The 21352-nt window shown below is 44.0% G+C and overlaps 1 protein-coding gene and 1 long non-coding RNA gene across 9 annotated transcripts in view; one reads left to right on the top strand and one right to left on the bottom strand.

The window, feature by feature from the left end:
- The window catches only part of FRMD4A (FERM domain containing 4A), a 434151-nt gene that overhangs the window by 44804 nt on the left and 367995 nt on the right, over nucleotides 1-21352 (bottom strand). For all 8 annotated transcript variants that reach the window (XM_079993568.1, XM_079993569.1, XM_079993570.1 and 5 more), the window contains 3 exons: nucleotides 9502-9578; nucleotides 5315-5453; nucleotides 27-168 (listed from right to left, as the gene is read on the bottom strand). In XM_079993568.1, coding sequence (XP_079849694.1) covers nucleotides 27-168; nucleotides 5315-5453; nucleotides 9502-9578 — 358 coding nt within the window. The remainder of the gene's footprint in view (nucleotides 1-26; nucleotides 169-5314; nucleotides 5454-9501; nucleotides 9579-21352) is intronic.
- On the top strand, nucleotides 5460-6836 carry LOC307225693. The gene is made up of 3 exons (XR_013843134.1): nucleotides 5460-5665; nucleotides 6071-6127; nucleotides 6523-6836. It is a non-coding gene; the product is annotated as an uncharacterized lncRNA (long non-coding RNA).

Here is a 21352-nt window from a genome sequence, read left to right as displayed (position 1 = left end):
CAGCTCTGCCACACCAAGGGGCATACCTGATGATAAAAGACTCCCACTGCTGCCGCTGATGATCTTTCCTTTGCTTCCCATATTGGCTAGTTTGGAGGTCTTCAGAGTTCCAGTTTCAGTCAGGTCAATGGCAATCTCACTCAGGCTTCTTGCTGCGTGAATTTTGGACTGGAGGAAAGAAAGCAGAAATCTGTGGTATAGCAACCATCAGACAAAACCCCCATCTTAAGAATTTCCACCTGTTACCAGAATCACCAATAAGTGAACTACCCACTTATGACAACCTTTCAAAACAAGCAAGAGCACAAGTAGAAGGTCATTCCATATCAAGTGATCCAATTTTTTTTTACCTCACATCATCCAATTTTCTTAATATTTTGTACGCTTGTTGAATGATCAAAACTAAGTTTAAATCTTTTTTTTTTTATCTCATCCCGTTTTTAAGTTATGAGGGAGTGAATTCTAAAACAAAGACAATTTTGGCCTTGCCAGACTACACAAAAACCTTAAAGGTTCAGCCCAGAATTGAGATATTTCAAAACTGAAAATGTTGATCTTTTCAGAACTTCATGAGCTTTACTATGATATGTCGTATGATGGGCTTACTTTAAAATTTAAAGTTAAGTTACTAAATTTAAAATTTTAAAAAGTGACTAAAAATTAAAGAGATTTCAGTATTAATGATATTCTATTTAAGATTATATCCTGGACTAAGTAGCATCAGTTTGATGACAATGTTGTACTGTACTTGTCACAGATCAACAGACTGCAAAGCAATTTCTAAGCAGCAGACTCCAGAGTGAGGCTCCATTCATCATGAGTTCTCACATGCATGGGTCCTCCAAAGCCCTGCATTTATGGACAAATGTGAGCAAGACATTCCTCAAAGACAACGTGTGACTTAGTCACAGGGTAGCAATACACTGAGTTCATATTTGTACAGTGGTACCTCGGTTTACGAACTTAATCCGTTCCTGAAGTCCGTTCTTAAACCAAAACCGTTCTTAAACTGAGGTGCACTTTACCTAATGAGGCCTCCCACCGCCAGTGCCCTTCCACCGTTCAGATTCTGTTCTAAGACTGAGGTAAAGTTTGCAAACCGGGATACTACTTCCGGTTTTGCAGAGTTCGTAAACCAAATAGTTCTTAAACAGGGTTGTTCTTAAACCGAGGTACTACTGTAATCTGAATCAGTGATGAAGAAAGTTTGGAGCAACCCAAGGACTGTGCCAACTCTATCTGTCCAATAACCAAATTTGCCACTATAGCACAATAATCAAATATGTATGCAGTCTATTCCTGGACATTCCTTTTTAAAACAATAGTTAAATATAATAAATTCCCTGATGCTCACTTTTACTTAAACTGCCACCCAAGTGACATAAAGAAAAATAGCATCTGCCGTTTGCTCCTCATAATCAAACACATCTGTAACAGCAACAAAAACTACCTCAAAAGAACCTACAATTTTTTTTAAAAGCAGCACCTCCTCCTTGTGCTATAACTGTAACATTTACTAAGCATCTTGTATAGCCCTTAGAACTAGTTTCAGAAGTCAGCAATTGTGAAGAAAGAAAAAGTTTGAACAATCTGTCGCCAGACATTTTAGTACCACGGCAATTCAGAAACACCATCAAGCCCTGAAATGTTAGAAAACTTCTGAATATACAGAGTTGGCTGCACTCTTGACATTCCTATGGCTTTAACTTGCAGGAGAATGGATATACTTTCCTCCATGCTTTTGATTCTTTTCTCTTTTTGCACTTTCCTTTCCTTACAGGATACATGTCACCTGCCTAAGAATGCTCTTCATTCTCAGCATTCTGTCACCTGGGCTCCCAGTGCCTGCAGTGGAATCAAAGGGGGGCAGAAGCTGCCGGCCTAAATATTGTAAAGCTTTCTCTCTGTTGTGTTAGTCATTTTTAAACAAAGAAGTCCCATTTCTTTGTCATATTCTAGTGTGAAAAAGAAGTGGAAACGAGAGCAAAACTCTGTGGATAATTCTGACTTGCCACTTGGAGTTGCCATTTAGGAGAGGAGAGAGGGGTCGTGGCAGCTGCCCCCTCTCACTTCTTTTTTGCCTGTTTTAACCTGTGGGAAGAAGGTAGTTAGTTCTGACATGGGGTGGAAAGAGGAGAGGAGCATTGTAGCTCTCTGGGTGCCTCTTTAGAGCAGCTTTCACCAGCCATATGCATTTCAGATGTATTGGACCATAACTCCATGCTGAGTGGAGCTGATGGAAGTTGTATCTGAAACTTCTGGAGCGCAGCAAGCTGGCGAAGGGCTTCCCTGACAGCATTTTGGAGGAGCCTTGACAATTTATTGTTAAGTTTACTTACATTGCAGTCTCAAGCATGTTTAATCGGAAACAAGTTCCACTATGTTCAATGGGGCTCACTCCCAGATAAATATGCAGCCTTTATTATTGATGCGTTTGTCTTGTAGGGATTTAAAGGTGCAATTTTAAATGACTTAAACGGAGTTATTTTCAACATCATTGATTTCTCTTGGCTTCCCTCTCCTCATGCTTCCTTCTTGACCATTTCATTCTTTTTTGCCCATTTCTTCCCCTCATCTTCTCATCTGTGTCGCTCTTCCCTCAACCTCTCCCCCATACAAGTTCTGTTGATGGAGAGCCCTGGCTCAGAAAAGGAAACAACTGATCCAAAACAAGCTTTTCACAATGAGGGAAGGTGATGCCACAAAGGAGTGTGGCTACTACAAAGCCTGGCAAGCCAAGTCACACTTCAAGCGGCACTGTCAGTGCTTTGGGACTGACGGTTCCACTTCCAAGGTATTTGGGCCAAAGTGCCAAAGAGCAGTGACTGGCTCCGGCTTTGCGCAGGCGCATGGCTGGTTTGGAGGCACTTGCTGAACTTGACTTGTTTGTCTCGCAAAAAAGACTCAAAAGATAAGGCGGCCACTATTTCATGCAGGGGTTCTTGCCCAGACCACCCCCCTTGTGTCAGCAGAGTGTGCATAAGCAGGCCCCACCCCATTATGCCCTGCCCCTCTTCCACCCTCTTCCAGGTCGAAAAGGACCCATGCCTTGGCAATTGCGCATCAATTGGACACACCTAAAATGGTCGCCACCAGTACCTACAAATGTAAGCTTCTTGCTGAATGTACACTCAAGAGAAATATGCGGGCAAACCTGGTTTTCTAACAAGTGATCCCATATGATACAAATATTTATTGGTTATAGTCATACATTTACATTTTAGCTGCACACTAAACACATCTTAGGGACGCAGGTGGCGCTGTGGGTTAAAGCCTCAGCGCCTAGGGCTTGCCGATCGAAAGGTCGGCGGTTCGAATCCCTGCGGCGGGGTGCGCTCCCGCTGCTCGGTCCCAGCGCCTGCCAACCTAGCAGTTCGAAAGCACCTCCGGGTGCAAGTAGATAAATAGGGACCGCTTACCAGCGGGAAGGTAAACGGCGTTTCCGTGTGCGGCTCTGGCTCTGGCCAGAGCAGTGATGTCACGCTGGCCACGTGACCCGGAAGTGTCTCCGGACAGCGCTGGCCCCTGGCCTCTTAAGTGAGATGGGCGCACAACCCCAGAGTCTGTCAAGACTGGCCCGTACGGGCAGGGGTACTTTTACCTTTACCTTAAACACATCTTAGCTATGCTCCTAAAACATAATGAATGAAGTAGACCCCATGATGCTTTAAGTCCTGAGCCTAGAACTCCTTTTTTCTTTCTTTCCTTGTACCAACAGAAATAATTTAAGGCTCTGCTTGTGTGTACAATTCAATCTTCAGAATCCATAAAGAGGCCACCATAGGAGAACAATCTAATCTGTCAGAAGCTTTTAGAAGTTCCTTATCTAAATTACAGAGCTGATCATTGATAAAAATACGCCACCTTGTTTGGTGGGTGCAAAATCAGTGTTCCTAAACAGGAACTACTCCAATGTGTTTCAGGACCTTAACATTTTTTTGTCCAGAATCAGGAAGGAGCAGCACCAAACAAACAAACAAACAAACAAACAAACAAACAAACAAACAGATATTCATTGGAGCCCCACTCCTAACACAACCACAGGACTGGCCTGGGAAGGGTGAATGACACTTGACTGTTACATTGAGGAAATGAGTGCAGATTTCCTAGCAGGCCTGCAGGTTCCACACCCCGATTTAAGGCACTACCTACATTACCAGGAACACTGGCTGCAGAACTTATCTTCTGTTATTTGAAATGGACCCAGGAAATGTAAGTAATACCCATTGTAAAAAAATGCATCGTAAAGCTGAAGAAAGTCCATAAGAAAAAATAATCTAAGGAGAATCTGTCCATATGGACATATTGTTTCTAAAGACTTGCATGACCAGAAATGGTTCTCAGTATTGGGAAGAAGTTAATGCAGCAAGAATTCTGCACCTTGGGGCCTTCTCTCAGAAAGTCCCAGTGCCCTGTAAATTTCCACATGATAGGCAAAGCAGACAATGAGCAACGGTGGAAGAGTTCAGAGTGTTTAGAAGTCTCTTATGCATGTCTCAGCATGAAGGGAAGTTGCAGCGCCATTTGCTACAAGACTTAATGCAGAGTGTACATGTATTTGTAAGAACTGCCTTACTGAAACTGAAGAAATTATTTATTTAGTTTGATATATTTATTTGGAACTAGAATTCAAGCAAGGTATTGGGACGGTGTGGGGACGCACCAACTGTACGCTCTTCAATCCCAGCCTCGTGCCAGGAGGATGCAACAGCCATGCCCCTCCCAGCTGGTGTCGCTCCCATGGCAGCAGGGGCTGGGCAGAGGTGTGTGTTTTCCATTTGTCCTCCGCCCCTCATGCTGCCCCTGGCGTGTGCATGCGCACATGCACACTGACCCACCCTGGGTGGTGTGGAGACATGCTCTGCCGCTGACCCATTAAGTTCGCCTTAAATTCATTGGAGAAACCGACCTAGTCATCAAAGGGTTGCTTTAGATATCAAGAAAAGATGGCCCTCGTTTGTAAATTACTGGAATGATCATTTTATAAAAAAGATATAGCCTTCTATTGAAACCTTTTGCTTCTTTATTGGTATTGCACCGAATTCTGTGCAACCAGGATTTTGCTCATGCAATGGGACTTTCCGTTTCCTCTCCTTGCCCCGTTTGCCCCAAAAATCTGATCTGCAGGGTCTGGAGAGGAAGTTCCAGGGCATGCGCAGACGTCTGCTGTGCTACTGGAGTTGCGGTGTTGTGTCCAGACTTCTACATATATTTGATTTCTGACTGTATTTGGCGCATATACTTTCATTTGTGTATAACCGTAGTCTTTATGTAACACCTGTTTTGTGAAGATAATAAAAATTAAAAATCTTACTTTGCTCTGCTTTCTGTCCAAGTAGAATTGGTGCTGGCTAATGGCCATAGCCCAGATGGACTTTATCAAGGCAGGACAGGCATACCACGTGTGCACAGCGATGCCACTGTGTCCAAAAGTCCTTCTAGTCACAGATGCCCTGGGAGAGCAGGAAAAGAACAAACAATTCACTTGTAACTTGAAAGGAGAGGTGCAGCCTATCTCGACCCACCTCCAAAAGTTCTGCATTCAATCATTTTGCAGAAGACCGTTAAGGGGATAGGTATAGGGGATCTCTGAGCAACTGAAACAACGAGCCACACCATGGATGAGAGTAATTTAGGCTGCAATATTACCTTCGTCTACACAGAGGTAAGTCTCATTGAACCTCAATGAGCAAGCACAAAAACTGAACTAAACCTCCTACCCACCTGCCTGAGCACCAAAGCCAGAGCTCCAGCATTTATGTCATGAGGCACTCTGTTATTTTTTAAACTGCCAATAGCATGTTTTGAGTCATGTGAGGCTCTGCTTTTAAAAGAGCCAGATATCTTTGTCTCTCACAAATTTGAGATGGAGTTTCAATTCAAGTTGCCACTGGGGCTGATTTTTCTGCTATTTAGCATTCATTAGATGCCAACAGTGTATTAAGTATTGTTATCAACATACATGGTTCATATGACTCTGCATTGATGCGATAACCATATAAAAATTATTTGCTTCTGTAATACAGAATGTCAATTCGATGTTTTCATAGGTCTCTGCCCTGCTTTTCAGACAGATACAGAGTTCCAAAGCAGCAGCTGAGCTTCTCCAGCAGTTGTCTATGAAAAGGTTGGCTCATATGTTTTTGTTTCTTACTATGTTATGTATTTTTGTGGTTTTATATTGTAAACTGCCCTGTGGTCCTCAGATGAGGGGTGGCATAGAAATTTAATAAATAACAAACTTAAAATTAATAGTGCCTACATGGAAACTCTACAATAAGTGGGAGAGTCACAGGGGGAAAGGGGTGGGCTTCTGGGAAAGTTGGAATTTAGACTATCTTGTTGCCCACTTAGCTAAACTTTAATTTTATTTGAATGTCAACACAGCAATCCTAAGCATTTTTACTCAGAAATAAATCCCACTGCGTTCAATAGGACTGACACCCTTATAAATTAGTTTAGGATTGCAGCTCTAACCTGTAAATGCTTGGAATTATCTCTCATTTTGTTTCTGTTTTCCAGATGGGGAGAGTTACCATGAAGGAAAAGGCAGTTGAGAAAATGAGGTTGAAATTAAGCCAGTAACTATTGTAGAGATGGGGGACCCCCCCCCCCATTCAGCAATAAAATTGCCACCCCAGACTTGGCTCTTCATCGCAGCATGACAACTGTTACATTTGGGATGGTTTCAGCTTTATTCCCTGCACCAAATCGGATCATTAAACGGACTGGAATTTGAGTTTCCCAAGAAAATTAGACATGAAGACACAGGAGACATGGAAAATTTATTTTTATATATATATATATATATATATATATATATATATATATATATATATATATAAAATTAAAAAGGTAATGTGGAGGTTATAGGAGGGGTGGATAAGACAGAAAATGGAAGAACCAGACAGTGTGGGAAAAAGGGGTCCAGGAGCCAGACACGCTGGCGAGATAATTTGAATAATATTTCAGTTAGCACCTACCAAGGTACACAGTCGCTTCTTATTCCCCGCTCCCTAGCCTAAGATGTAACTGTTGCTGTATGTGCAAAAGAGTTCTGGACCTTGGCTGCACCTCGAAACTCTGCACACAAAGACAGCACTTCTTTGGCATGTACGCACACAGGCACCACGCTCCTCTACCTGTGGGACACTGCCATTTATCATAGGATCACAGGATCATGATGGAGAGCAGAGCTACCAATGGGCCTGCCAGGTAAATGGAACCTCCATGTTGAGAGGCAGTGTACCCCCAGTGTCCAGACCAGCAACAGGCAAGGACTCTCACCTTTGTGCCCTGCTGCTTGCGAACTCTGCGTGACTTGAGGTTGCCTGTTACCAGAAACAGGATATGGAACTAGAGTAGCTCAGTCAGTGGAGCATGAGATTCATAATCCCAGCGTCACTGGGCAAAAGGATTCCAGCACTGCAGGGGGCTGGACTATAGGACCCTCGTGGTCCCTTCCAACTCAACAATTCTAGCGCTAACTTAAGCACACACCCTCAAGCCTATCTTTGCAGCCCTATGAACTAGAATTTTTTCTTTTTGAATTATACTCTTTGTTATAGGAATCTAGAACCCAGTGCCACAGCTTACGTTTTTCTAGGCTCCTGCATTTCTGCTGATCAAAGAGCAGACAGATTTAGGAGATACAGAGAATTCTTCATTAGGCACAAAGCAGGGTTTTGGTAATCTCATTGTAGATAAATTGATAGAATAATTTATTTATTTATTTCATAAAATGTATTTACCACAAGATTGTAGGAAAAAAATCAAAGCGGTTTACAAAAAAGATAAAACATTAAAAATATCATTGAAAATTACAACCATAATTTAAAACACACAAAAAGTTAAAACCACAACAGAACAAGCTAAAACAAATTAAAACTCATACAGACTGTCTAAACATCTGGGTAGCCCGGTCTAAATAAGAAGCGCTGAAAAGAATACAGGGAAGGCGCCTCCTGATATCAATAGGCAGGGAGTTCCAAAGTGCCACTGCTGCCACACTAAATGAGCAAGTTCTCGCAGATGTGGTGCAGATATTATGTAGCATCTGTGCAGCAAAGGTGACCTCATAGGTAAACTGGTCCCAAGCGTAACATAAATTAGTAGTAATAGTGTTCTATATATGGATAGATATTAGGTGTTTGGTTTTTTCATTCAGCTTGATGACTATTTCAGTGTAACTGCATGCAGCTAGAGTAGAATAACAGTTTCAGAACAGAAAATTTCTACAATGTATATGATGTTTATGATATATAAAGCTCACTTCCCAAAGGTCTGATCCTAGAAGATGGCAAGTGGTAAAATCAATGAAGTTGCCAATTATGTATACAGATCAGCTGTTTGCAGGGCTATCACTCATTTTTAATGCTATTCACAAGAGGAACAGTCAACCTGGAACTTCTCTTGTGCAACTGAAACTGAAACTGCTGTGCTCTTTACATTTACTCAATCAAGCTTACAGAGGAAAATGCCTTGGTGAACTGTGTCCCAAATTAATATTCTGAAGAACCAGCATCTTAGTCATAATGTAAAATATATAATTAAAATATACCTGCCAGGCAACTGTTGCTTTCCACATTTCGAATCTAGAGCCTATTGTATTTCTAATGTGGAAATACTGAAACAGTAAACATGAAAAAGATTGTAGGCTGCCAATCTGCAAATAAATTGTCAGCAGCACACATCCGATCTCTCTGTGCTGGAATGGAGCACTAGATTCTCTCATTTGTGCAGAAGAGCACAAATCTGATTTGCAAAAGGGGATGTAATTGAAAGACAAAACTAAATTTACTGCACTCCAGTTACACTGTGAACTATGAACAGAGCCTGGCTTTCGGTTGCCAAGTTTTAAGGGAAAAAGGTTAGTTCTGCAGGAACCAATTCGCACAAAATATTTACATGTGTGTTACAGATAGCAGCTTGTCCTGGGAAAACCTCGTCATAAAGCGGCAGTGACCAAAGTAGTGATTATGCAAAATGAAGTCCACCCCCCCCATACAATTAAGCGTTCTGTGCACTGGGCAGTTGCTTATGTTACGCAAAAAGAGGACCAGCGTAAAAGGAGTGAAGAACGCAAGCTAATACAAACATTATAGAGGACTGCAGTAGATGAAAAATCAACATATTAAACAACGAAAAGGCGATGTGAAGGACAGAGCATGGGTTACAGTAACAGAAAGGATCAAGCCTAGACATATTTTCTCCCCCCTCCCTGTTACTGCAATAAACAAAAGACAATAAAGAACCATTTCGATTTAGGGTGTTTGCGCCTGGAAATGGAATATTATGGAGTTCCACCGGGAATCCCCCAGAGCTCCGCAGCAGCAGCAGCAGCAGCAGCAGCTCCCAGCGCGCTCCCTTCCAAGACGCCGCCGCCGCCTAAGCGCCCGGAGGCTGCCCGCTCGGCGAAGCCCCGGCAGGCAGGCAGGCAGGCAGGCAGCTCCCAGCCCGGGCCCTCCCTCCTCCTCCTCCTCCGCCGCCGCCGCCTCTTACCTGCGAGGGTCGTGCACTTCCACGGAAAACTTCTTCTCTCGGAAGTAGAGGTTCTCCAGCTGCCTCCACTGGAAGATCTGCGGGGAGACGGCAAGAGGTGGCGCTGAGCGAGGAGGCGCCTGGGCTCCTCCTCCGGCTCCTCCTCCTCGGCTCCGCCCGGCCTTGCCCCGCGGCGCCCCCTGGCCCTCGCCCCCTCCTCGCCGGCCCGGGAGAAGCAGCGCAGCGTCGCGCCACAGAAGCCGCTCCGACAGGCCGGCGGAGCAGCGGGACTCGGGGCCGAGGCGGCGCCCTCCAAGGGCAGCTCCGTGGGCGAGAGAGAAATGGGCCAAGGGGCCTCTGCAGCTCGAAGGTGGGCGGACAACCATTTCAAGAGGAAATTGACACCAACCATTTGATTGAAAAGAAAGTGGAGGACACTGAAATTAATGATGCTTAATTGTGATTGGATTGGACCCATGTTGTTTGGAAAATAGACTCAAGATACATTTTCTTTGCCACCCATGAACATAACAGAAAATCCCCCGTACCAGAGGCCAAAGGGGTCCATACTTTCTCCAGTCATTTTTTTTAAAAAACTAGTGCATGATTAGCTACACCAGAACCGGGAATGAATTGGAATGCACAGCACCCTGCTACATTTATGCTCTCCTTTCCCCATCCAGCAAATTAATATGCACTCAGAAATCTTGCTTATGCTGTGAATCTCCTTGGTGGGATAAAGGTGACAATCAGCAATGGTAGATCACCTGTTGATCACATGGAAAACACAGATGGACTGAGCTTCCCTTTCAGGGCAGGCCATACTGTGCAAGTTCTTAAAGAAATGGGAGTGCCTGATCACCTCATCTGTCTCCTGAGAAATCTCTATGTGGGACAAGAAGCTACAGTTAGAACTGGATATGGAACAACTGACTGGTTCAAAATTGGGAAAGGAGTACAACAAGGCTGCATTTTGTCTCCCTGCTTATTTAACTTATATGCAGAATTCATCATGCGAAAGGCTGGGCTGGATGAATCCCTAGCCGGAATTAAGATTGCCGGAAGAAATATCAACAACCTCAGATATGCAGATGACACAACCTTGATGGCAGAAAGTGAGGAGGAATTAAAGAACCTTTTATTGAGGGTGAAAGAGGAGAGTGCAAAATATGGTCTGAAGCTCAACATCAAAAAAACGAAGATCATGGCTACTGGTCCCATCACCTCCTGGCAAATAGAAGGGGAAGAAGTGGAGGCAGTGAGAGATTTTACTTTCTTGGGCTCCATGATCACTGCAGATGGTGACAGCAGCCGCGAAATTAAAAGACACCTGCTTCTTGGGAGAAAAGCAATGACAAACATAGACAGCATCTTAAAAAGCAGAGACATCATCTTGTCAGCAAAGGTCCATATAGTTAAAGCTTTGGTTTTCCCAGTAGTGATGTATGGAAGTGAAAGCTGGACCATAAAGAAGGCTGATCGCCGAAGAATTGATGCTTTTGAATTATGGTGCTGGAGGAGACTCTTGAGAGTCCCGTGGACTGCAAGAAGATCAAATGCATCCATTCTTAAGGAAATCAGCCCTGAGTGCTCACTGGAAGGACAGATCGTGAAGCTGAGGCTCCAATACTTTGGCCACCTCATGAGAAGAGAAGACTCCCTGGAAAAGACCCTGATGTTGGGAAAGATGGAGGGCACAAGGAGAAGGGGACGGCAGAGGACAAGATGGTGGGACAGTGTTCTCAAAGCTACAAACATGAGTTTGACCAAACTGCGGGAGGCAGTGGAAGACAGGAATGCCTGGCGTGCTGTGGTCCATGGGGTCATGAAGAGTCGGACACAACTAAACGACTAAACAACAACAACAACATACTGTGCTGTCAAGGATTTCTCTGGCAATGCTTACACAATGCAGGTCAGCTGCAACCTAGAGTGCTGGGTATTTATTTAATTTATATATGGCTTCCTATTTCAACAGAAATCTATAAGCAGCTTACAAATCCCAACAGAAAGGAATCATCACAATGCCCTTCCTCCAGCATGCAGATGTGTGTGTGCTATAGAGAGGTGAATGTCTGCAAAACTTTTTCTGAATACAGACAAATCTTGCTGGATTGTGGTAATTGTTCAAGTCAATCAATCTGTTTATCTTTCTATCTATCTTTCTTTGCAGCAGGGATAGTTTAGAGAGCAATGCACTGGCAATTTTAACTTTGATTACATGCAAATAACAAATTAATTTATAGTTTTAGTCTTGGGGCTTATAAGTGCTGCCGCAGACATCTGGTGGCCTCTCTGAGAAACAGGGTGCTGGACTAGATAAGATTTTGGTCTCTTCTTACTTTGTGCTGAAACATTTTTCATAGATCATAGGAATGCCTGGGTGATCATGGGATTACAGGTATTCTGAAAAGCTACCAAAGTAATTGCTTCCACATTTATTACAACACACTGAATAGGTGGCACAAATCCTATCCTCTAAGAAACAGACAATGACAAAGATCTTCAAAGACCACCTTGCTTTTTTCAATGAAGAAACTCAGATAAGCCTTTGGAATGTAGATTCCTAAGTGGGCTAAGCCAAAGTCACTTGACAAAAGAAGCAAAACTGAATAACTGGTCCTGACTCACAAGCTGCTCTTACCCCGCCCCCTCCACTCTTCTGGATTATTTAACCCTTTGATGTTGTTGTTTAGTCGTTTAGTCGTGTCCGACTCTTCGTGACCCCATGGACCAGAGAACGCCAGGCCCTCCTGTCCTCCACTGCCCCCTGCAGCTTGGTCAGACTCATGCTGGTAACCTCGAAAACACTATCCAACCATCTCGTCCTCTGTCGCCCCCTTCTCCTTGTGCCCTCCATCTTTCCCAACATCAGGGTCTTCTCCAGGGAGTCTTCTCTTCTCATGAGGTGGCCAAAGTACTGGAGCCTCAGCTTCACAATCTGTCCTTCCAGGGAGCACTCAGGGCTGATTTCCTTCAGAATGGAGAGGTTGGATCTTCTTGCAGTCCATGGGACTCTCAAGAGTCTCCTCCAGCACCATAATTCAAAAGCATCAATTCTTCGGCGATCAGCCTTCTTTATGGTCCAGCTCTCACTTCCATACATCACTACTGGGAAAACCATAGCTTTAACTATACGGACCTTTGTTGGCAAGGTGATGTCTCTACTTCTCAAGATGCTGTCTAGGCCTGTCATTGCCCTTCTCCCAAGAAGCAGGCGTCTTTTAATTTCGTGGCTGCTGTCACCATCTGCAGTGATCATGGAGCCCAAGAAAGTAAAATCTCTCACTGCCTCCACTTCTTCCCCTTCTATTTGCCAGGAGGTGATGGGACCAGTAGCCATGATCTTCGTTTTTTTGATGTTGAGCTTCAGACCATATTTTGCACTCTCCTCTTTCACCCTCAATAAAAGGTTCTTTAATTCCTCCTCACTTTCTGCCATCAAGGTTGTGTCATCTGCATATCTGAGGTTGTTGATATTTCTTCCGGCAATCTTAATTCCGGCTAGGGATTCATCCAGCCCAGCCTTTCGCATGATGAATTCTGCATATAAGTTAAATAAGCAGGGAGACAAAATGCAGCCTTGTTGTACTCCTTTCCCAATTTTGAACCAGTCAGTTGTTCCATATCCAGTTCTAACTGTAGCTTCTTGTCCCACATAGAGATTTCTCAGGAGACAGATGAGGTGATCAGGCATTTCTTTAAGAACTTGCCATAGTTTGCCATGGTCGACACAGTCAAAGGCTTTTGCATAGTCAATGAAGCAGAAGTAAATGTCTTTCTGGAACTCTCTAGCTTTCTCCATAATCCAGCGCATGTTTGCAATTTGGTCTCTGGTTCCTCTGCCTCTTCTAAATCCAGCTTGCACTTCTGGGAGTTCTCGGTCCACATACTGCTTGAGCCTTCCTTGTAGAATTTTAAGCATAACCTTGCTAGCGTGTGAAATGAATGCAATTGTGCGGTAGTTGGAGCATTCTTTGGCACTGCCCTCCTTTGGGATTGGGATGTAGACTGATCTTCTCCAATCTTCTGGCCACTGCTGAGTTTTCCAAACTTGCTGGCATATTGAGTGTAGCACCTTAACAGCATCATCTTTTAAAATTTTAAATAGTTCAGCTGGAATACCATCACTTCCACTGGCCTTGTTATTTGCAGTGCTTTCTAAGGCCCATTTGACTTCACTCTCCAGGATGTCTGGCTCAAGGTCAGCAACCACACTACCTGGGGTATATGAGACATCCATTTCTTTCTGATATAATTCCTCTGTGTATTCTTGCCACCTCTTCTTGATGTCTTCTGCTTCTGTTAGGTCCTTTCCACTTTTGTCCTTTATTATGGAAATCTTTGTACGAAATGTTCCTTTCATATCTCCAATTTTCTTGAACAGATCTCTGGTTCTTCCCATTCTATTGCTTTCCTCTATTTCTTTGCATTGCTTGTTTAAGAAGGTCTTCTTGTCTCTCCTTGCTATTCTTTGGAAATCTGCATTCAATTTCCTGTATGTTTCACGATCTCCCTTGCATTTTGCTTGCCTTCTCTCCCCCGCTATTTGTAAGGCCTCATTGGACAGCCACTTTGCTTTCTTGCATTTCCTTTTCATTGGGATGGTTTTCGTTGCTGCCTCCTGTATAATGTTACGAGCCTCCATCCATAGTTCTTCAGGCACTCTGTCCACCAAATCTAAATCCTTAAACCTGTTCCTCACTTCCACTGTGTATTCATAAGGGATTTGACTTAGATTGTATCTTACCGGCCCAGTGGTTTTTCCTACTTTCTTCAGTTTAAGCTTGAATTTTGCTATAAGAAGCTGATGATCTGAGCCACAGTCAGCTCCAGGTCTTGTTTTTGCTGACTGTATAGAGCTTCTCCATCTTTGGCTGCAGAGAATATAATCAATCTGATTTCGATGCTGCCCATCTGGTGATGTCCATGTGTAGAGTCGTCTCTTGTATTGTTGGAAAAGCGTGTTTGTGATGACCAGCTTGTTCTCTTGACAGAACTCTATTAGCCTTTGCCCTGCTTCGTTTTGATCTCCAAGGCCAAACTTGCCAGTTGTTCCTTTTATCTCTTGACTCCCTACTTTAGCTTTCCAATCCCCTATAATGAGAAGAACATCCTTTTTGGTGTCACTTCTATAAGGTGTTGTAAGTCTTCATAGAATTGGTCAATTTCAGTTTCTTCAGCACCAGTAGTTGGTGCATAAACTTGGATTACTGTGATGTTAAAAGGTCTGCCTTGGATTCGTATCGAGATCATTCTATCATTTTTGAGATTGCATCCCAGTACAGCTTTTGCCACTCTTTTGCCTCTTTTGCCCCTTCATGGATCACTGCCTTGCCGTGGCGAAGGGGCTTGAAGAACTCAGAGAAGCTATGAACTATGCCGAGCAGGGCACCCAAGATGAACAGGTCATAGTGGAGAGTTTTGACCAAACGTGATCCACCTGGAGGAGGAACCGGCAAGCCACTCCAGTATCCCTGCCAAGAAAACTCCATGGACAAAGACAACCCTTTGATAGTGAATGACAAATAAAAGAATCCATTTGCTTGAGCAACTGTAAAGTCAGTGAACAGCAAGAATGCAACTGATACATCCTGCTTTGCTGGCCACTGAGTCAGCAAAATGCCAAAATGACTGTCTACCCTTGAGGAAAAGGTACACATTCTTAGCATTCCAGAAGGCTATTCTCTTATTTGCTAAGGCACACTTATTTGGGAATGAGTTGCACACTCATGGAACATGCACGGTCCACACTCACAGGTGACTTCAGCCTGCCCTGGATCTCCACATTCCCAAAGAGATGACTGCAGAGACTTAACAGTGCAATCGTAGGCATGCCTATTCAGAATTAAATCCTACTGAGTTCAAGGGGGCTTGCTCTCTAGTAAGGGCATGTAGGATTGTAGCCTAAAAACATTCAAGGGGCTGCAATATTTCTCCTATGAAGAAAGGCCCAAACAAGCCTGTACCACAGCCAACTAACCATGTATTGCTGCCTCTCCATTTCTTGAAAACACTCCCTCATTTTGCAGTCCCAGGTAGAGCAGCTAAAACTGGTGTCATCAAGTCTCGCTATGGGATGACTGTACACGGATGATTGGTTGTGGGATACAAAGTGTGTGGGCCTGGACGGAAGTGTTTTTTTTTTGGGGGGGGGGAAATAGAGGACTGATGAGCAGGGAGGCTAAAGTTTTTGAAGCTTTTGGTTTAGAAAAAAAGATGGCTATGTGGAGACATGGGACTCATCCATACAGCTGCAAATAGAACGTTTTAAGTGCATTATACAAATGTGACACTAGATGGCAATGGTGAGCTTATGGCAAATTCAATGCATTTTCCATTTTTTTTATATAAAAGCATTTTCACAGTGTTTTTTATATGTGTCTAGATTCCACCATGATGACAGATGATGGTAGATTTCTGAACGGTGGTTTGGGAGGGGATAGAGGTAATTCCTCCCTACTCTCAGAAGTTTTGGTCAATCAATTAATTTGATTTGGGAGTGGGAAAGTACCTTTTCCTGGAAAATGTATGCTGTGTACATACCATATATTTAAAGCACACTATTTCCCCAAAGAATCCTGGGAACTATAGATTTTAGCTCCCTAAAGGGCAAACTACAGTTCCCATGGCATATTTTTATATTTTTATGAGGGGTGCTTTTCATGTGTGGTGTTTGCATAGCCATAACTGTTAATCTGTGGGATTGGTTGCTAGAAGACGCAGCTGCCAGTTTAGATGCTTAAAAAGGGATTAGACAAATTCATGGAGGAGAGATAGGGTTTAACAACCATTAGTCACAAAGTCTAATGTAAAATGTAGAGCTCCATGTCCAGAGGTTGTCTACCTTTGAATACCAGGGACTGGGCACAGTCAGTGGAGTGGGGAGATGTCCTGCTTGTGAGCTCCTAGAAACATTTGGCTGAGGTTAGAAAAGGCAACCTGGATTAGACCTTTGTTTCCTTCAGCAAGAAAATTATTATGGTCTTGTGTTCTATTTATTTGTTTAAAAAACTTACTTGCCAGTTTTCACTTATAAACATAAAAATCCCAAAATAGTTGACTATATACGTTAAAGCATTAAAATCAGTAAAAAACAACAGTTAAAACCTCCAAATAGTCGCACCATTTCAACAACTACAGCTGCAGGGCAAACCTCAGTGTCAATAGCCAGGAAATGGCAAGGCAAACAGAAATGGTTTGAGCTGTCTGCAAAAGGATCTCTTTGTCAGTGCTTGCCTGGTCTCCATAGGGAGGTGGAGGTAAAGGTAAAGGTAAAGGGACCCCTGACCATTAGGTCCAGTCGTGACTGACTCTGGGGTTGCGGAGCTCATCTCGATTTACTGGCCAAGGGAGCCGGCGTACAGCTTCCGGGTCATGTGGCCAGCATGACTAAGCTGCTTCTGGCAAACCAGAGCAGCACACAGAAATGCCATTTTCCATCCCGCAGGAGCGGTACCTATTTATCTACTTGCATTTCGTGCTTTTGAACTGCTAGGTTGGCAGGAGCTGGGACCAAGCAACGGGAGCTCACCCCATCGTGGGGATTCGAACCGCCGACCTTCTGATTGGCAAGCCCTAGGCTCTGTGGTTTAACCCACAGTGCCACCCATGTCCCTCCATAGGGATATCATTCCACAAAATGGGAGCAACCTAGGTACACCTTTCTAGTGTATGAAATTTCTGGTAATAGCATGGGAGCGAACATACAATAATGTTTCCCACACTTCCAGCAGTCTTGCCAAGCGTGAAACCAAAATTATGGGAAACTGAAATGTGCCCTTCTCTTTTATCTCTGTCACTGATTAATCCCTGACACCATCGTAAACCATCAGGTTTCTGAGATGAATGCTTTTGGAGAGGCTCCAAAGATAGCAGTGAGATTTCAACCCCCATTAATGCAGGCAATGTTGGGACTATATTGGAGATGGAGCCACTTGTCCCTTTCAACTCACAAGTTTAGCCACAAGTTATTTTGGGTTTGCCCTAAGCAATTTGCCACAATGAGAGGAGAGGACCAAACAACAAAGATAAGAGCAAGTTTGTCCTCTCTCTATTGCAGTGACACTGGAATTCAAAACATGCCAGATGTTTGCATTGTGAAAGCTTCCAGTTCCTGTGTGCAAAAGAGGGGATTGGAGAAGTGGGAAGGAAGGAACAGAGAGTATATAGTACCTTGTGACCCTCTGGCATGCAAACTCCCTCCCTCCAGATAAAACTCCAGATGCTTGGAATAGTTACCAAGGACCTGTCTTGCTTTCAGCACAACGAAGACTGCTGAGCTCCCCCACCCCTGAGCTCTGCAGTTGCCCACATGGCACAGCTAAAGCTGGCGGGGAAACAAAATATTCTGCTTGCTAGGCTCCCTCCCCACCCCACCATTCTGCGGAAAAATGAAATGCTTTACCCCAAAATGAGACAGAACGGAAGGGCTGAAGCTCCATGGCAAACCATCCCAGGCTCCATCCATGGCATGTCCAGGTAGGGCTGGGAGAGGACATTGTCTGAAACCCTGCAGAAATGCTGCCAGTCAGTGTAGACAATACTGAGCTGGATGGACTGCTGGTGTGAGTCGGTACGAGGCAGCTCCTTATGCTCCAGCCTTGTTCAAGGCAAGCATTTCCCCATGATTAAATAGAACGTGCAAATAGAACGTTTTAAGTGCATTATACAAATGTGACACTAGATGGCAATGGTGAGCTTATGGCAAATTCAATACATTTTCCATTTTTTTTAAATATAAAAGCATTTTCACAGTGTTTTTTATATGTGTCTAGATTCCACCATGATGACAGATGATGGTAGATTTCTGAACGGTGGTTTGGGAGGGGATAGAGGTAATTCCTCCCTACTCTCAGAAGTTTTGGTCAATCAATTAATTTGATTTGGGAGTGGGAAAGTACCTTTTCCTAGAAAATGTATGCTGTGTACATACCATATATTTAAAGCACACTATTTCCCCAAAGAATCCTGGGAACTATAGATTTTAGCTCCCTAAAGGGCAAACTACAGTTCCCATGGGATATTTTTATATTTTTATGAGGGGTGCTTTTCATGTGTGGTGTTGCATAGCCACAACTGTTAATCTGTGGGATTGGTTGCTAGAAGACGCAGCTGCCAGTTTAGATGCTTAAAAAGGGATTAGATTAAAACAAGCCACACAAACAAAAACGGGAAACTAATGCAGTTAAAATGGGTGTAGATGTTTTCAAAGTGTGTTTGGGCAAGTCCTGGAGTTTCTTGGTAGCTTATCAGATGTTCCCCAATGGGCAGCTCCACAACAGCGGAGAACCATAGTTTGTTAAGGGTGCTGGGAGTTGTAGCTCTGTGAGGGGGAAACTACAGATCCCAGCACTCTTTGAGAAAGAAGTCATGTGCACTGAATGTGCTTCAAATGTATAGGGCGGCAGCAGGCTGCTTCACAAGCATGACAATGGACTCCCAGGACTTGCTTCTGAGACTGAATCCAGTATCCTCTTGTAAACTTGGGTATAACGTGGTTGATCATGCAAGCTTCTTCTGGGCGATGCAGCCAGGAAGTGGTTCATCATAACTAAGAGGAGCATGTCTCTGTTTCTTCCCTGAGGCAAACTATGTGGGAAGGACACTAGCAGCTGATTTTGGTCTGGTTCATCTGATGTGGCCACTTGTCTACTTGGGAGTTCAACATGAGGCCGCTATTCCTTATTCTTATGATCTCATTAAGAAATGACTAAAGGTCACACTACAGCACATGCAGAAAGTGCAGGATAAGTGCAGATCTCCCGATGTTTTATGTTTTTAATGAAATGCAGCCGCAGGGCCTGACAATATGTGACAAAGAAGGAAGGGCTGTTTAATCCTTTCTTCCCCTACCCTGGTTTCCTGACCAAAATGTCTCCTCCACTTTTGCAGGCGGCTGTTTGCTCCATGGACATCTCCATTCAAATTGGCAGCAATTAAAAAAGATAGTGTTGGGAGAGCCAGTCTCTGGTGTATTTGTGTGTTCAAAATGAAAGCAAAAACTTCCTTTGGGTTTTTTAAAAAGTGACACCTATGTCTAGTATTTACACTGGCAATCTTCCTCTCCAAAACCCAGTGAACTCTGCCTTACCCTCTCCAAGAAACATCATCTTTGATGTTAAAGTAAAGTTGCTGTTAAATGTGTTTAACTTTAGGGGGGGGGGATGTCTGTCTGGAAACGATTGTTTAATATTGGAAAGTCTCTCTGTGTGTAGTTTGAAACCAGGTTGGTGCCTATTAAAACTGCCCACACTTTTGAGGTGGTGGTCAGAGACTGCAGCCAAAAAACCCTCTGCTGTTCTATTCTGCAAAAAGGTCTTCGAAGGGTGAAGGAAGTGGGTGGGGGAGGGGCTTCCGCAATGCACATGACGTTGCAGAGCATCCAGGTGCAGGCTGGAAAATGTCCTCAGTGGAAACCATTCCTGGGAACAGAATTACTGGCCCACTCCCAGGTCCTTGTGGATAGTTAAATGAGAGCTATAATCAAGGGCTTTAAAATTCCACTCTTCTGCCTCTCTTTCATTTCGGTGGATGTGTGGGGACATGTGTGGCTTGTTGGCCGTTCCATACTTAAGCTGAGGCTAGTAGGGAAGAGGCTTGAGCTCTGCATTCCTATCTGCTATCTGGGAGAAGCTCTTGAAGGTTTTGCCACAAACAGGGGACTGAGCTGGGGGGGGGGGTTCCACGTGACCATCTGTTTAATTAGAGAAGCCCAGAATAGTGACTGTGGCTTTAAAATAATGCTAAAGGCTTATAGGGTAAAAGGGGTTCTTACAAAATAAATGAGTAAAAAGGCTGGAAGAGAGGATACTCTCAAGGACCGCCTCAAACAATGGCCGAGCGCCATGTTTCTTTTATTGCGCTGAAGTATTCTTAATTGCTTTTAGTAATCTCATGGTGAAATTAATGGGAAAATGTTGCTTGAAATGGCCCAGCACTTATTTCAGGATGAGCTGGGCAACCATGGCTTTTGATGCTTAAGCAACACTTGTTGATACCAAGTCCCATGCGCTTGTGGAAAGAGCCTGATGCTCTCATGAAAGGAGTGAGGGTCTTCCGGACAGGGACTTTATTTCCAAATGAGCTGGCAAAATATTGCAGTGAGTTGTTGGCAACTGTTTTTTTGTTTTTGTTTTTAAAAAACAACTCACTGAATTTCTCCCAGAAAGGGTTAATCTGGATTCAATGGGAGTTGGTGAAGGAACACAGGCAGCAATGTTGTGTGGACCCTGCAGGAAAGCATGCCTGTATGAGGAGCGGGATTGTTGGCATCCGTCTCTCTCAATAGACCATGGATAGGTAAACTAAGGCCCCGGGGCTGGATCCAGCCCAATCACCTTCTAAATCCGGCCTGCGGACAGTCCAGTAATCAGCGTGTTTTTACATCAGTAGAATGTGTGCTTTTATTTAAAATGAATCTCTGGGTTATTTGTGGGGCATAGGAATTCATCCCCCCCCCCAAATATAGTCCGGCCCCCCACAAGGTCTGAGGGACAGTGGACTGTCTGAAAAAGTTTGCTGACCTCTGCAATAGGCAGTGGAGTGCTTGGCTACAGGAGCTGCCAGAAGGAGGCGCACCAGGTACCATCCAAGCATCTTAGTGGCACCACTCTGGATTTGTGTAGGCTTTGCACCTTAGCCTTTTCTTCTCCCAAGGAAGGCAGTGGAGATTTAGGATCAGTTTTCCTTCTCCTAGATGGGCTCCCTTCCTGGGTGAACAAGCCCCTCACTTCTCTACAGCATGTGGATGAACTGCCTCCTTGACTGTTGCACCCCTTCTTGGTGTTGTCCACTTAACCCACTGCTCACTCCCCTCCCCTAACACACCATTCACCGCTGTATGAGGAGCATTTTCTCAATACAGTAGGTG

Source organism: Podarcis cretensis (assembly GCF_951804945.1).
Source record: "Podarcis cretensis genome assembly, chromosome: 10".
In the NCBI taxonomy this organism is placed as follows: domain Eukaryota; kingdom Metazoa; phylum Chordata; class Lepidosauria; order Squamata; family Lacertidae; genus Podarcis; species Podarcis cretensis.
This window is presented reverse-complemented; position numbering and strand designations above follow the sequence as displayed.